At 44.1% G+C, this 15,513-nt stretch overlaps 1 protein-coding gene across 4 annotated transcripts in view; it reads left to right on the top strand.

Annotated features, from left to right (window-relative positions):
- Positions 1-7,000: 7,000 nt before the first annotated feature.
- The window catches only part of EFNB2 (ephrin B2), a 45,839-nt gene continuing 37,326 nt past the window's right edge, over positions 7,001-15,513 (top strand). For all 4 annotated transcript variants that reach the window (XM_055244545.2, XM_055244547.2, XM_055244546.2 and 1 more), the window contains exon 1: positions 7,001-7,828. In XM_055244545.2, coding sequence (XP_055100520.1) covers positions 7,707-7,828 — 122 coding nt within the window. In that variant the 5' untranslated portion in view covers positions 7,001-7,706. The remainder of the gene's footprint in view (positions 7,829-15,513) is intronic.

Consider the following 15,513-nt stretch of genomic DNA (forward strand, 5'->3'; position numbering starts at 1 on the left):
GTATACTGGTATTAAAACATTCAAGAAAAGGATATTGATCTAAAATGCTACCTGAGATGCATAAACATGTCATCAAGTAGAGAAAATATTTTTATTTTTGCCCAATATTTTTTAGACAGTTTGATTATTCTTAAAAATTGAAAACGTAAGTTAATGAGATGACTAAATGGTAGATTATTTTGTGTGTGCATGCTAAGAAAAATGCTTTAGTTTTGAGCTCTTCAATGAGTCTAATTGTGGTAAGGAACAATATAAAATCAGTTTAAAGATCTTTAAAGGTAGAATTTTAAATAGGCATGAAATATAGTGAGAACTTTTAGTAAACATGCTACCTACTCTAAAATCAAACATTTTATTTTCCTAAAGATATACGTTGCCAAAAAATATTTTATCTCTAAATATAGGTTAGCTGTAATTATTTCATGATTCTGTTTTTTTGTTTGTTTGTTTGTTTTTTCAGTGTAACTTTTTTTGGTGCAGATTCATGGTTCCTAAGTTCTGTATTCAAGTTTTTGGAAATGTTTATTTAAAAACTGTTATATACAAGTGTTCAAAACATTGTATCTAAAGAGAGTAGCCTGGACTTAAAATATCTGAAATCAGCTTATGCGTGCCTTTTAATTTTTTTTTAAGTTTCTTACTGCCACATATGGTGTGAAGTGACAGTAAGCTGCTTAATGACATCCTGCAGTATCTGCTTGCTGCTGGAGATACCAGTGAGATGTTGAAATTGTTCCTGTGCTTGGTAACTACTTTCCTCTGCCAGGCTATGGGAAAGAGGATGTAATTGTGAATAATATACACCATCCAGTCTTTAATGTGCTGCAACAATGTAGTAATTTGTTTTTTTCATTTGTTCCCACTGCCTTTGTGTACATAGAAAACTTAAAAATTTCCCCCAATCTATTAGAAGTTAAGATGTTCCCTAATTTATTAAATATGCCTTTATTCACAATTTGTTTTTTTAGGTTATTCTTAATGCATTATAGAATTAACTATGACTTTGTTTATTTTTATTACAGTATGTAGTTATTGACATATTGTGGTTTGCAGAATTATCAATTGTATAAACTAAACCTTTAAATTAGCTTGGTGTGAGGACTCTTTAATGCTTTAAATTGGGGAAGGGGTTTGTAGTATGAGATTTTACCTACTTCAGTTTCCTAGGAAGATGCAGCGAATCAGACTATTCTACCCTAAGTTATCTCCGTATTCATTTACTGTGCTAGTATGTGTCCATAGCTTTTTTTTTGTATCACCACCTGTCCTGGATTTAGCAGTATCTTAAGAATTTTCAGTGGTTTGTATTTTTTTCAATTTTCTAAGTATAGTAAGCATAGAATCCTGGCTTGTTGAACTCTATGTATCATTTCTGCTGCCTCATTTTAGAATGAGGAGCCTGTTACTTCACTGACATTTCTCCAAAGCTATTTCTATCCATTAGAGCGTCTGTTTTCAGTTGTCTCAATTTTCTGCATCTTTACACCCAAAACCATTCATCTGTTTTGTATTAATGGCCATGAGAAATACTGAAGACAGGCTATCTTAATTTTTGAGGCTCTCCTCCCCCTCCAGGGGAGCCTTGTGAACAAGTACCAGTGTTATTAATCAGATGACCTCAAGGGACTGCTGAAGGTAAAAAAAGGCCTCAGCCTAGAAGTCTAGAAGGAGTGTGGAAGCCCAAGCAATAGGCCCTACTTTTTGATTTGTTGAATTGCCATTTAATAGTGGTCTTGATTGTTTCACTATCTTTGTTTGTAACGTTTTTTGTTTACTCTTGCTTTGTTTTTGGCTTTTAACATTCAGTTGCCCGTGATGATGGAAAATGTGGTGCAGTAATCTAGAAGATGTGCATTTGCTGATAAACTACACTGTTCACTTTGTAGATATACTTAAGATGAGTGGATTGTATTACCTAATCTATCCATCCATCCATCCATCCATCCATCCATCCATCCATCCATCCAGTATTGGTTCTAGAGTAACTGATTCAGTGCTGGCAAACAGCGGAAGTGGGGGATACAGAAGACCTAATTAAGGGGTTTGTGTGTGAGAGAAATAACTAGCTTCTTACTCCATTAAGTATTTCTTTGGAACTTTCTTCTGATTTTACAAAGCAATACAAATCAGAATGGTTGCTTTTACATCTATATAAGTGTTCCACATATTGAATGATAAGTGCTTTTATACCTAAGTCATCATTGGGTTTAGAAATTAAAATTTAATTGGAAGTCATAGTTGAAGATTTATCTTTTTCTGAGCCTCCAGTGGTTGATCACACGATGTTGCGACAGTTCTATTTTTCTATTTTTATTTTTTGCTCTATCTCTGAAGAGCCAGTACATTAGAGAATAGTAACTCCAGTGATCCAGCTGTTTCTCTCATCACTGTTTTTGTATCAATGCTATAAAAGTGTATTTGTTTTGTCTGTTTTTTGCCTCCCCCCGCATGGTCTCTTGCTCTGTTGCCCAGGCTGGAGTGCAGTGGTGCAAGAAACCATCTTGGCTCAGTGCAACCTCCCACCTCCGGGTTCAAGCGATTCTCCTGCCTCAGCCTCCTGAGTAGCTGGGATTACAGGCACCCGCTAGTACGCCTGGCTAATTTTTATATTTTTAGTAGAGACGGGGTTTCACTATGTTGGCCAGGATGGTCTCAATCTCCTGACCTCGTGATGCACTCACCTCGGTCTCGCAAAGTGCTGGGATTACAGGTGTGAGCCACCATGCCCGGCCAAAGGCGTATGTTTTTAATATTGTGTGTTTTCTAAGATTGCTACAATTGTTGATTAGCAAACCTGGGCTTATTAGGGTTAGAATAAAATGGGTTTGTTTACCACTTGGATGATTCTCATTTTCTAGGTTTTCACTTTGGATTAAAGAAGTGACAAGTAGAATAAGGAGTTAACAAAATAATATATTATTGCAGCTGGTTTTAAGTGCTGTTGAAGCTGTTATTGTTGAGTAGTATAAAGAGGAGGCAAAAAATGATTTTATGGACCCAAAAGACGAGATCTGTTACGATTGTCAGAAGTTTTCCTTATGTTTATAAGAGTAGTATTTAACTTTTAAATTTTCATCTGTGTCTGTATCAAGTCAGTCTGAAAAAAACATCCTGTTTAGAGAGGTTAAATATTAGAATTAATCATGTAATCAAGAGAGTGCACAGCTAGCTAGCCATTATCTGCTCCTTTATATCCACCACACCTCTTAATCCAGCTTGGAATGATGAGTGGAGTTCGGTCCTCCACACTTGGTTTGCAAATAAAGAGATGAAGTTTCATGCCAGGTGTGCATGCTTGTTGGAGCCATTCGTATTTCCATGTGTGCTGTTTTTACATTAATAATGCTGTAAAAGAAATGAGAGGTTTAGCTTCAGATTAAAATGGATACTAGTGGAAAATACAGTATTTTTCTTCCGTAAGGAATATGTGACAGTCTATAAGGTATGAGTTTTCTCTAAACTTCCTAGAGAGAAGAATGATTCTCTTTTGACCAAGAGCCTAATGTAATATTTTTCCTGCCAAACAAACAGACTAATATAAAATGTTTCAGTGTTTTAACAATCTGAATTTCAGAAGCAGATGGGAGAAGGGTGTTTAGCAAAGTTGATTTTAAGAAAGGGTTTTATTTTCTCCTGTCACATCTTTCCCTCAAGGATAAATGGGGGAAAATATGATTTGCTAGAGAGTGCTGAAAACGTCAGTGACTTGTATGAAATAAACAGCATACAATGCCAGGAAACAAAGGGTATGATTTTGCGAAAGGCTTACAAGCTACATAGAAAATGTATGGCTTGGACAACACTTAGTCAACACATATCAAATTTATTTTTCTGTAATGTTATTTAGATAAGCTTTTGTTTTTGTATAAGTTCTGTTACATATATCTTTTGAAATATGTCCTAGAAGTGATGGAATACTGTAAGAAACAATCGTAAGTTCTAAAGACCAAAACATGTCTAGGAATTCAAAGGGGTAGGAACATAACTACTTAGATGCATTTTTTTGGTTGGAGGTGGGGGGTTCCACTCTCTTTAAGCTGCGATTTTCTGTCATCTCATTTTACATTTATTCAGCTTTGTGTTAACTTTTATAACTCACTATGGTATTCTTTGAAATTCCCGAATCCTTACTTATTTGACTTATCAAAACTTTTTTTTTTTTGAGACGGAGTCTTCACTGTCACCCAGGCTGGAGTGCAGTGGCGCGAACTCGGCTTCACTGCAAGCTCCGCCTCCTGGGTTCACGCCATTCTCCTGTCTCAGCCTCCCGAGTAGCTGGGACTACAGGCGCCCGACACACGTCCGGATAATTTTTTATACTTTTAGTAGAGACGGGGTTTCACCGTGTTAGCCAGGATGGTCTCGATCTCCTGACCTCGTGATCCGCCCTCGGCCTCTCAAAGTGATGGGATTACAGGCGTGAGCCACCTCGCCCGGCCTTCAAAACTTCTTAACTCTAGAACACAGTGAAGTAACTTCCTCTGCTGAAATAAAATCTCATTTGATGAGGGTTTAAATACATCTGCTAAAAGTATAGATTTCTAGAAATACATTGATCATGATTCAAAGTGTGGTAAAGAAAAAAATTAACCAAGTTTTCCCAATAATTGTAAAATGAAGTCCAAATACCAAGAGATACGACACTGATGTGATTGGTTCTTGGTTTGGCATGCTTTGGAAATTCTACTTTGTCTTGTGCATGCCAGTATGACATACTTTTTGCCTGGCATGTTATACAATAGTAGATATAAATGGCTTTGAGGTGATGCTTTTAATTACCAAAATTACCGTTAAATAGTAGAATGTTGACATCTTCGAAGTGAGCTGCTACTGCTGATGGTTTTCACATTGTCTACATAGAATCTCTGTTGACTGAAACTAAGCTGTATATTCTCACACTTTATACTATAGATTTGTGTGTGTGTGTAGGATTCCTTTTCAGTCAAATATGCACTTTGTTTTGAAAAGGAAGCGATTTTAAAATGTATATTTACATTTGTCCCAAGGTAAAACGCTTTGGATGTGAGACTATCTGATTTACTGAAAATGTTATTTTTGGAAGCTGGCTTATTTTCAGACAATGCAAATTTCCTGTATTTCCTCTAGTTTACTTGGAGAGAAGGACGTAGTGAGCTAAGAGGTCACAATTTAAATTTCACAATATAAGTTCGTCAAAAGGTACTGAGTACCCAGTGTTCTTTTAAAAGATCATTAAGCTAACTTTATATTCAATTTCAATGAGTTCCTTAAATGATATTTTAGCATATTAAAAACTAGCCCTTTCTCACCCTTGTCAAGTTAGGAGTCATAGTGCCTGCGCCTTCCTGGGTTGTTGGTGTTTCCTGGGAATCCGCTGTTCAAATCGTCATACCGTGGTGGAGCCTTTTTAAAATAAACTTTATATATATATATATATATATTTATATATATATATATATATAGTTTGAAGGCTTATTTAAAATGAAAATAAATTACGAAAGATTTTTGCTCTCAAAGATCTGTTTGGAAGAGTAAGTGTATGCAGTACTTTGTATGCCTTAATGTGTTTTCGATCTTAAACTAGTCTTCACAAGCGTTTACCACTCCAATTGAGATGTACACGTTAACTTAAGACTAATGTTTCAAAAACGGATACTTAAAAGCAACGTACCATAAAAATCTTCAGAAATTGTTACAAAGAAGAGTGAAAGAAAACAAGGTGTTTTACCATATGCATTTTCGGTTTTAAATTTAGCGTAGTGGATAATTTGTTTTAAAAATACATCATTTGTAGAATTACTGCCCAGTTTGTGTTTGAAACATAAATCCTGGGGTGGACGACATTAAATTTAAAAAAAAAGTGGGCATACAGTATATTTTAATTTTTCATACTGAATCGTACATTTGCACTATGCCTTATTTCTACCGCGTTCTTCCTACTGTTGGACATATAAAAAGATTTTCCTTGGAACTGTGACTTGTTTAGATGCTGCAGGATGCTGGATCCGGGTCGGTGGACCGCGGAGCTCTCGAGATGCGGAGAAGCAAAGCTGGCCGCTAGTGGGCGCTGTGGCTCCGTGGAAGTCACGGACGAGCGTCAGCACCGGCGCTCGACCGGGAAAGTAGCGAGGAGTTCCTGCCAGCTCTGCTCTGAGGTCTTGCAGGCGCCGAGTGAGAAGCACATGCCTTGACTTTTCCATCTCACACCCTCTAAATCTCTGGTCACTTTGGGAAGCGCGCGTGTCTCCTAGAGGCTAGTGAGACGGTCCCCGCGGTCGTGCCTGTGCCGGCGACACGCGGGGAAAGCTCCATGGGCGCCACCTTCCCGGGAGGCCAGGAGGGAAGAGGGACGCCCGAAGAGAAGGCGGGAGGCGACGACGCTCAGGCCCTGATTAGAGCTGCAAATTCCGGCGCCGCGTCGCGGGAATCGTCTTGCAATTCCTGGCCCCACTGACTGAAGCTGAGCCGTAGGCGATTGGTACCAAAATCAAGTGAGAAGCCCTCGCCGAGCGGCGTCGGGAGAAGCGCGCAGAAGCCGGGAGCTCTAAGGGTGCGCGCGGAGTGCAAGTCCTGCACGCGGGGCAGCGCCGCATCTGCGGAGGGGGGATGCCGAGCCGAGCCCGTTGCCTTCCGCACCGCGCGAGGGAAAGCCGCGCCCTCTGATTCCGCCGAGGGGGAAGGCGCCCCCGGGCGCGGAGACAGGTGGCCCGCTACTCGGCCGTCGCTGTTTCCACGTCTGCACCGCGCCCAGAAGGCCTCTCGCCGCCCCGGGGGCGCCCTGTGCACGCGCTGATCACTTCTCCTGCCCGGCGTCTGCTCCACTCCCACCGCCCGCGGGAGCCGGGGGCGGGGCTCACCTGTCAGCCCGAGCCCCTCCTCGCAGCTCCCAATGTCGGGCGGGGATGGCGGACGGACGGACCGACCGCCCAACCAGCGCGCGGTTGCTGAGCCGCGGGCCAATGGGCTTCGCGCGGCGGGGCGGGGCCCCGCGTTTATAGCTCTCTGACAGCGCGCCGGCCGCGCTGACTCTCCTCGGCGGGGACCGCGGCGCCGGCCGGAGCGAGGAGCTGCGCAGGCAGCGGGTCCCGGCGCCCTCCCCGCACACAAAGGCCCGCGCGCGTCCGGAGCCCGCGGCGGGGACCGAGCTCCCTCTTGCCTGCCCTGGGGGCCGGGAGCCGCGCGGACTGAGAAGGCTCCTGTGTGCCCGGAGGCGCCCTACTCCGCTCGGTGCTCCGGGACATGGAACCGCGCCGACGCGGCGCCCGCGCGCTCGGGCCGCTGCCCGCTGCACTGGATCTATAGTCACAGGCGGCCCCGCTCGGGGCGCAGCGCCCGCCGCCCGCGCCGGTCGTCTCCGCTCCGGGTCTTTGTGTCCCAGCCCGCACCCGCCCCGCCGCCCCGCGCCCACCCGCCAGCCGCGGCCGGCCCGGCACCCTGGAGCCGCACGGGAGTCGGCCGTCCGAGCTGCGTCCGGCGCGGCGCCCCGGAACCCCGAGTCCGCCGCGCCGCCGCGCCCCGCGCGTGCGCTCCCGCCCCGCGCCCTGAGGGCCCCGGAGAGCGAGCGCATCTGGCCCGGCGACCGCTGGAGCTGCGCAGCGCGCCCCGGAGCTGCCTGCAGGCGCACGCCGTCTTCCCCGCCAGTCTGCCCTGGAGGATTGGGGGTCCCAGCCTGCGTCCCGTCAGTCCCTTCTTGGCCCGGAGTGCGCGGAGCTGGGAGTGGCTTCGCCATGGCTGTGAGGAGGGACTCCGTGTGGAAGTACTGCTGGGGAGTTTTGATGGTTTTATGCAGAACTGCGATTTCCAAATCGATAGTTTTAGAGCCTATCTATTGGAATTCCTCGAACTCCAAGTAAGTGGCGTCCGCGATCCCCCTATGTCCCTGCCCCGGGGTCCGCCGCGCCGCCCGGGCGGGAGGAGAGGTCAGTCCGCGGGGCCTCGGAGCCTGTTTCTGGAACCTCGGTTCCACGTCCCCCACCCCCAACTCCACCCCATTTCACTAGGTGGAGACTCCTCGCTCGGTTTTCCAACCCGAGCGCCGCTGGAAGGGGCGGTCTCCCTGCCTTTCCTCCCCCGAGCGCTCCCGGGCGCTAAAAGCTACTATCGGCTCGGGTGTCACGTCCGGGAAGGTGTCCGATGGCGATACCTGACCCTCTCCTGTTTTCGAGGACGAAGGACATGGCCACAATCTAGTCTGGCCGGCACGCGGGGACTGGTGGGCTCTGGAGAGAGGCGGAGATGCTGCATTCGCGGGGAGCGCGGGCGGCGTGGTCCGGGGCCCGCGGGCGGGCGGGCGACCGGGGTGGCAGGACGCGAGCAGCGGAGTTCGTCCTGGAGAGGGGAGCCTGGAGTCGCTACGCGGCCCGCAGAGCCCTGGAGCCGGGGCGCCTTGGCACCGCGCCGCCAGCCCGAGGGTGCGCGGGGAGCTCGCCTGCTTCGCAGGAGAACTCGGGCGTCGAGCCCTTTCCTCCGCGCGGGGGAGACGGGCCTTAGGCTTCTCCCTGAGGGCCCGCCGCCCCTCGGCCTCCCGCTTCGTTCATAAGCCGTAGCTCCGGAGTATGCGGTCTCGATGGCCGACCTGATTGTAATGCACATCCTATAAAAGCTTAAGGCCCTGCCCAGTCGACACTGCTCCTGAAGCCTTCTCCCTCGGTACCCTGGTAGGAAGGGGGTCCTTAAGATCAGATTTGCTCTTACCGGACGCTATAGCCGGGAGCGAGCCAGGCCTTGTGGAGAGTAACTTTCAGTTTGGGCCACCAGAGTGCATTCAGAATTTAGAAAATCCCATCCATCCCTAAATCTGTGTGGTCATAACTCGTAGTCATCTGGGCATTCAGTACTGTATATCCCCTTATTTCGAATCACAGCCAAAACATGTTTTACAGAATCATGGAATTGTAGTCTCGGGAAACTTGGAGAAGAAGTATGCAGACATTAGCTGGTTTCTGGAGAAAACGTTTGAGATCAGAAGCAAAATCAATGGCCTAATTGAAGTTGAGCAAGTTGGGCCTGGTTTTAGGAGAAAAGAAATGGGGGATTGATTTAGAAATCACGTCTTAATTAAAGGAGTGTCCATTCTCTTAAAAGTGTCAAATTTCAAATTCACTAACATGTTAACCAAGAATCCCTTCATGAAATGGGCAAAAACGTCGGTTACAAATCGGTTTAAACAAATGTTTGTATGATGCTAGAAGGCACTTTCAACACCGCTCATACGGAGAAGTTACTTAGCTCAGCGTCCTTCCATGTAGTCTGCTCTTGCATGGATTATATTTTTAATGTAAATTATTGTATTTGCTGATGAAGTACTGGCGGCGGCATCTTTGCATCGATGCCGGCTTGGGAGGCGCCAGGTGGTGCCGGAAGGAGCCGGGCTAGGACCTCGCGCTGCAGCGGGTCCCTGAGTCCGGGAGAGGCGGGCGGGCGGGCGAGGCGGTCGGGGGGAGCCCGCGGCGCCGCTGCCCGCCCGGTGCCTCCAGAGGTCACTCTTCCATGCGGAATCGCGCAGCGCCAGGCCTCGCCCCTCCCCCAGGCCGCCTTCTCCAGCCACTCTGCACTTTCACTGACCGGCTCTCTTTGAGGCTGATTTTTTTTTTCTTATGAGGATTTAATATTTCTGTTTAAATCTAGTTGAAAAAAATTCCGTTAGCCTCTTCAGCGTTTAGTTCGGTGTGTGTGTATCTTTATCTTTGCGTTATTAACTATGAGTTTGTGTGTATCCGGTAGGAGAATTAGAAATATCTAGTTGGGAGAAAAAGAAAGGTAGAACAATAGTTATTTCAACCTAAGGTTTAGACATTAATAACTTCTTTCTGTAATGTGTCGAGGTGGGGGGTCCTGGGGGGGAGGTGACAGGTATTTACCGCCCCCCCCCATTCTGATGATGAAGATGAGTCTGTCTTTCCAGCTATGTCCAGACCTGCTAGGGCCCTGCGTTTCCGGAAGCCTGCCGTTTGCGCGGTTGAGGTTGCTGCTGCTGTCTTGTCCTCCAGCAGCATTTCTTTTAAAATTCTCCTGATAACGGCTTGCCTGGATGACTGGATCATGTGTCCCTGGAAAAGGTCTCCTTTGCAGCTGAATGCTAGCTCCAGAGATCAGAAAGATTTCTCCCTGTAGGAGCCATAGGAAAGAGCCCTCTCTAAGTTTTTGAGAATGCATACAACCCCCTGACGCCAGGGGGTCGCTTTCCTTGGGCAAGTTTTGTATTTATTTCCAGGGGAAAGTTTCAGTCGGTAAATATGATGTGGCAGGAAGGTAATCAAATGCATTGAAGTTTCACATCAGTTCCTATGAACTGTGGAACAATTCATTTGTAATGAAGCCGCCATCAGTAATTAGATTTGTTTCATTCAGGGGTCAGCTTTTTTAGCAGGTGGTCGACACAGGGAGCATGCAGCAGCTGTTTGGATACAGCGTCCAGAAAACCCTTTGTAAATTCAGCGTCTCCGTAACGACTTTAATCACATTGTCGGCTCGCCCGTCCCTGACTGTATGTAATAATGGAAAGATGTCCTGCGTGCTGAAACGGTAGCTGCCCTGTTAGGTTATTCACATTGCTTTGATATGTTCTGGTAGAGTTGGGTCCGTTGTAGCCATTTTGGTTGTTTAAAGTTTTTTTTTTTTTTTTAATTCAGCAGAGAACAGTAATGCCTTGCTTCCGTTTTTAACTAACACTTCAGTAGAACATTTTTTCCCAAGAGGGATATTTTGGCCTAAGTAAAGTAGCGGGCTCTTTTTTTAAAAAAATTAATTTTACTTTAATGTGAGCAAATCTGTATTGGTATGGTGTTCTGCAATGCATTACACTGACTTTGTTGAAAATTTCGAGTACTAATGCCTTATGTCTGGGGTTACCATTCCCTATGCATCACATACTAGTTAGTTAACATAGCATTTTGCTTTTCCCATGTAATTTTTTCCCTATATAATACTGGATTCCTGATACTAATTGGCTTGATACAAAAGAATGGCTGGATAATATCCAGATAACGTATAATACGTGGGCTTCACCACAATCAGGCTCTGAATAAATACAGACCTGTTAGAGATTGATAAAATAAACTACAATGGACGGTGCTGTTTAAACAGTCCATTCAATAACATATATAAGCCAGCCTGCCTTCCATTGTGTCTGAAATTCTTATTTTTGTAGGTAAACAAATGCACATTCAGCACTGATTGAATAGCCCCTTGAACTATGCTCCACAGTTTGCGTTTGGGTTAATCTTGTCGGTTTTAATATAGAGAGAAAAAAGCTCAAAGCACCAGGGGTGGAATTGTTAGTGCTTTCACATCCACATTCCTCACATTTTGTCAGGATGATAAACTGTAGGTAATGGACTGTCGTTGTTCTACAGGACAAGTGAGCCGGGCAGAGCACAAAGACCAAGCTAAAGCGATACCTCACAACATGCTTGGTAGCCTTGTTTTCAGATGAGAATTTATTTGAGAATCACGTGTCTAGGGACTGCACATCTTAACCTCAGCAATTACAGCTTCAAGCCCCAGAAACAGGAGCTAGAGGTTAAGATGATTTGTTAAGCACTTGGTTCTAAATCTTTTACAAAGCATAAGCTGTTGACACTTGTTCTGCCGATGCAAAGAAATGCAAATGACTCCAGCATTTCCAAAGGCTTCTGACTTAAGCTAAAGTATGTGGACAGGTGAATTAGCCATTGGCCTGGAGACCAGCTAAAAACTATGTGTTTGAATGGTTTCTCCATAGAGTCAGCTGAAGAACAATTGGTAGATTTATCTTAAAACCTCTTGTCTGTAAACTTACTGAGGTGCATCCTTCGGTTGGTGGATCAGTGAGATAATTGCCTTCAGATGGGCATTGCAACTGGAGCAACTAAATCCTTGCTGTCTTTCCTTCCTCTGAAATCTTCCAGGTAGCTCCCGAGAGCTTCAGTATGACACCAAACTTTGGGCAACGTTTTAGAGTGCGTTCACCTAATGGGAAACTATTCGAGATCCCACCGTGACTGCAGTAATGCGTCATAGGAATGGGAGTGGCAGGGAAAAAGGAAATACAGATTGTAGACCCTAATACAAAAATTTTTAGGAAAGATATTTCTTTAACGTTTTATGAAAACTTCATTCTTAAAATACTTAATTGCAAACTAGACAAATAGAAGTGCTCTTCTAAGGAAGGTGATTAAACTGGTCCTCCTATCAGCCTAATCTCTGCCTGCCTTTGCTGCTGACATAAAGAACCTGTTTTTCAGGTCACTTAATATACATCTACATAGATTTGCTTATGAGCTCACCCTTTGTGTAGCGGAGTAGAGCCTTAAAGAGGAGTGCTCAACTGTTTAAAATATTTTGATTAAAATATGCAGAACCCATAGAACTATAAGCTTCTGCTCAGGAATTAGCTCTTTCAGGGAAGAGCTCCCCCCTTCTTTTTAAGGGGGGAATTAGAAGGAGGCTGGGGGAGGAATATAAGAACAGCAAAGAAGGAAGGATAGCAAATGGGACATGTTCCGAACAGCTTGGAAAAACTCCTGTGGCTTCATTGTCTCTATAAAGCCAAAGAATACAAAGACATCAGCAATTCAGCCCTTCTCCCATGATGGAAGATGTAAACCGTTGACATGCCTCCCCTGTTTAACTTGTTTAATTCTCATTTTAAATTCAGCACGATACTAGCCGTGTGAACTCTGAAGATTTCTTTAGTAATCCATTTTGTAGTTCCGAATCAAAAACAAAGTGAAAGGGTCTGACACAATTTGCTTTTATTTTTAGGCAAATCAACCCTGGTCATAGTTAATAAGGGGATTACAACTCAGACTAGGTCTTTACAGATGTGATGTAAATCAAGGGCAGAGTATAAAGAAACTGATCCCTTTTGATTGAAGTATGGTAAAAAGGCATAGAGAAACTAGCAGCAGTAATCTGATTGTATGGCAATAAAACCACCATTTTCTGTCTTTCAGATAAAAATAATGTGGTAAATCCATGCAGTTCATAAGATGTAAAGGCAGATAAAGGGTGAAGCCATGGCAACATATAGATTAGCTTGATGTTAGAAATGACACGTCTCTGAAAAGGGCACGGGAGGAAGGCCCTTGCCTCCAGGCTGTTGGGCATTATGTGAGAACCACACAGACTTGGAAACTGGGATTAGGAAGTATGAAAGCTCTACTTGTGGTCTGGGATGGCTGAGGCGGTAAAGAAAAGCTGCTCAGTTCTTGCTCATTGGTGGTGGATAATATGGCAAAGGTAGATTTCATTGACTGCCTTTTTTATAGATTGAGATTGGGGCTGATTAAAACTTCAGATCACTGCAGTTGTTAGGGCCTGGGAGATTTTCCTTTTTAACTCCTGGCCTAACAGCGGCAGCCGTTCTGTAGGATTAACTGCACTTCGCGGTCGTTGCCTTAATCTATTTGGGCTTCAGGCAGGGACATGCTGGGAAGGAACAGAGACCAGAGGGGATAGGTAGGGCTGGGTTTATCTGAAAAGAAAACAGAGACCTTTTGATTTCAGCCATCTTTTCAGACCAGCTCCCTCTCCCACTGCATGGGAGAAGCAAAGGTAAACAGGACACATTGTCCCTCTCCCTCAGCCACAGAGCTCTTCTGTGAGTTTTGTCTTTCCCACCCTGGAAAAAAAGATATAATACAATTTTTAAAAGGGGAGGGAGGAACTTAGTTTTAATTCGAATGAGTAGTAATCCAATATGCCAAAAGCAGTGGGCTCTACCTAGATGTAATTTTACTCGTAAATGTGAGTCTTAAAACTTTGAGTTGAATGGGGTAGGCTGTTAGAGGTAGTATAAATTACAGGATTATAAAAATGCTAGTGCTGCCCAGCCTTAAAGTCAAAAACAAAAAAATCTCTGTGCTGTTGAATCTTACCGCCCTCTGTCCTGAACAACCTTGTAAGTAAGCTAGACTTTTGTTTTTGCCTTCCATACTTTCCATTTCAGCCATTAAACAAAATAAGCCATTGAAACCACGATTGGGTTCCATGCAGAGTGACATACGCAATTGGGTCAAGCCAGAAGGAAATACTTGCTCGATTGCCCCCTATTTGGCATTACAGGAAAGTCTCAGCACTTTGGAAGAGTCTGAACTCTCAAGACATTGGAAATGCCAAAGGCAGCAAACACCCTAAGTGTCTTTCTTGATGGAGTGCATCTTGGTGTGTTTTACAAAGGGGAATTCAGTGCTGTTATTTATTTATTTATTTTTTTTGACAGCAACATAGGTCCCTTCTAGACTCTTGGATTCTGTGTCTGACAAAAATGGTCATTAAATCATAAATATTATAGTTTAGACCCATTTCACTGATTTTGTTCCGAATTCTCAACTGACTTGAGCATCTGTTTGGGGCTGTAGATACGTTGGCCCTTGTTGCCTGTTTTTCTTGTTACTATGGGAATTACTGTAGCCATTACTATGTAGCTTTCATAGACTAAAAACATTTTTAAAGTGTTGCGTATAGGCTGGCCATATCCAGTGCCTGTTACTTTACTTTCTTTTTCTAACTTAATTCAGCAATCTGTATTAATAGATCCATTTCATTTGTCTAGCTTCATCAGAGAGGGGCTACCCCCTAATTTACAAGCTGGTCACATCGAAGCACCTTGCATTCTACACTCGACAATGATTGCTAATGGCCCATTCAACTAAAGTATTTGCTTGTTAACAGGGAACAGAGCATGATAAATGTCCAGCAAGCTTGCCGCCTCCTTCAGCTTTTCAAACGCAGACTGGTGCATATTTATGGCAGGCAAATGACAAAAGAAAAAGCTGAATTGCCCTGGCCTCCAGCTTTCTATCAGAAACAGGGTTAAAGTGATTAAAGCAGTCATTCAAGAAAGCCCTACCATTTGTTTACTAACCTTCATCCAACATTTAGCTTTACAGTCTACCTGTGAGAAGATATTTCAGAAGTATTAGAGATAAGGAAGGAGGATCTAGCAAACCAGTGAAAAGAGCAGGTGACCAGTTATAAAATGCTTTCCATGCACATTGAATGCCAGGCGAACCTATTTCTGTTATTCCAGCAGAGAACCAGCAGTGCCTCTAGACTATTAACATATTTTCCTTTCATGTATAAATTCAAATATGTAATTCTAGTCCAAAGCATTCTGTGGCTGGTAAGTACATACTTGCTGATTTCAAATAAGAAAACGTGGAAGGGAAAGCTCCATTAAACAAGTTGTTTCTGCCCTTATAATTCTCTAAACAAAATAGGAAGAAAAAGTGGGCAGTAGTGGAGTATTAATAGTGTGCTCTTTTCATTCTCTAAAGCATGAGTAGGTAAGCGTTCACACTACTCTATGGCGGGCATACATTTAGAGCGCTGTGAATGAACCACTGCTGTTCTGCCATACTTAATTTATTTATATTATTATTTTTATTATTTTATTGTTTTTATATATTATTATAATTATTTATGTATATTACCAGTTTATTTTCTCAATTTAAATCCTGTTGCATCCAATTTTAATTACAGTATTTGTATCTGTCTTCCCATACTTGCTACCCACATCCCCATTGCCACTGCGGCCTTATCCGTGTACAC

This window comes from Symphalangus syndactylus, chromosome 15, assembly GCF_028878055.3.
Source record: "Symphalangus syndactylus isolate Jambi chromosome 15, NHGRI_mSymSyn1-v2.1_pri, whole genome shotgun sequence".
NCBI lineage: Eukaryota > Metazoa > Chordata > Mammalia > Primates > Hylobatidae > Symphalangus > Symphalangus syndactylus.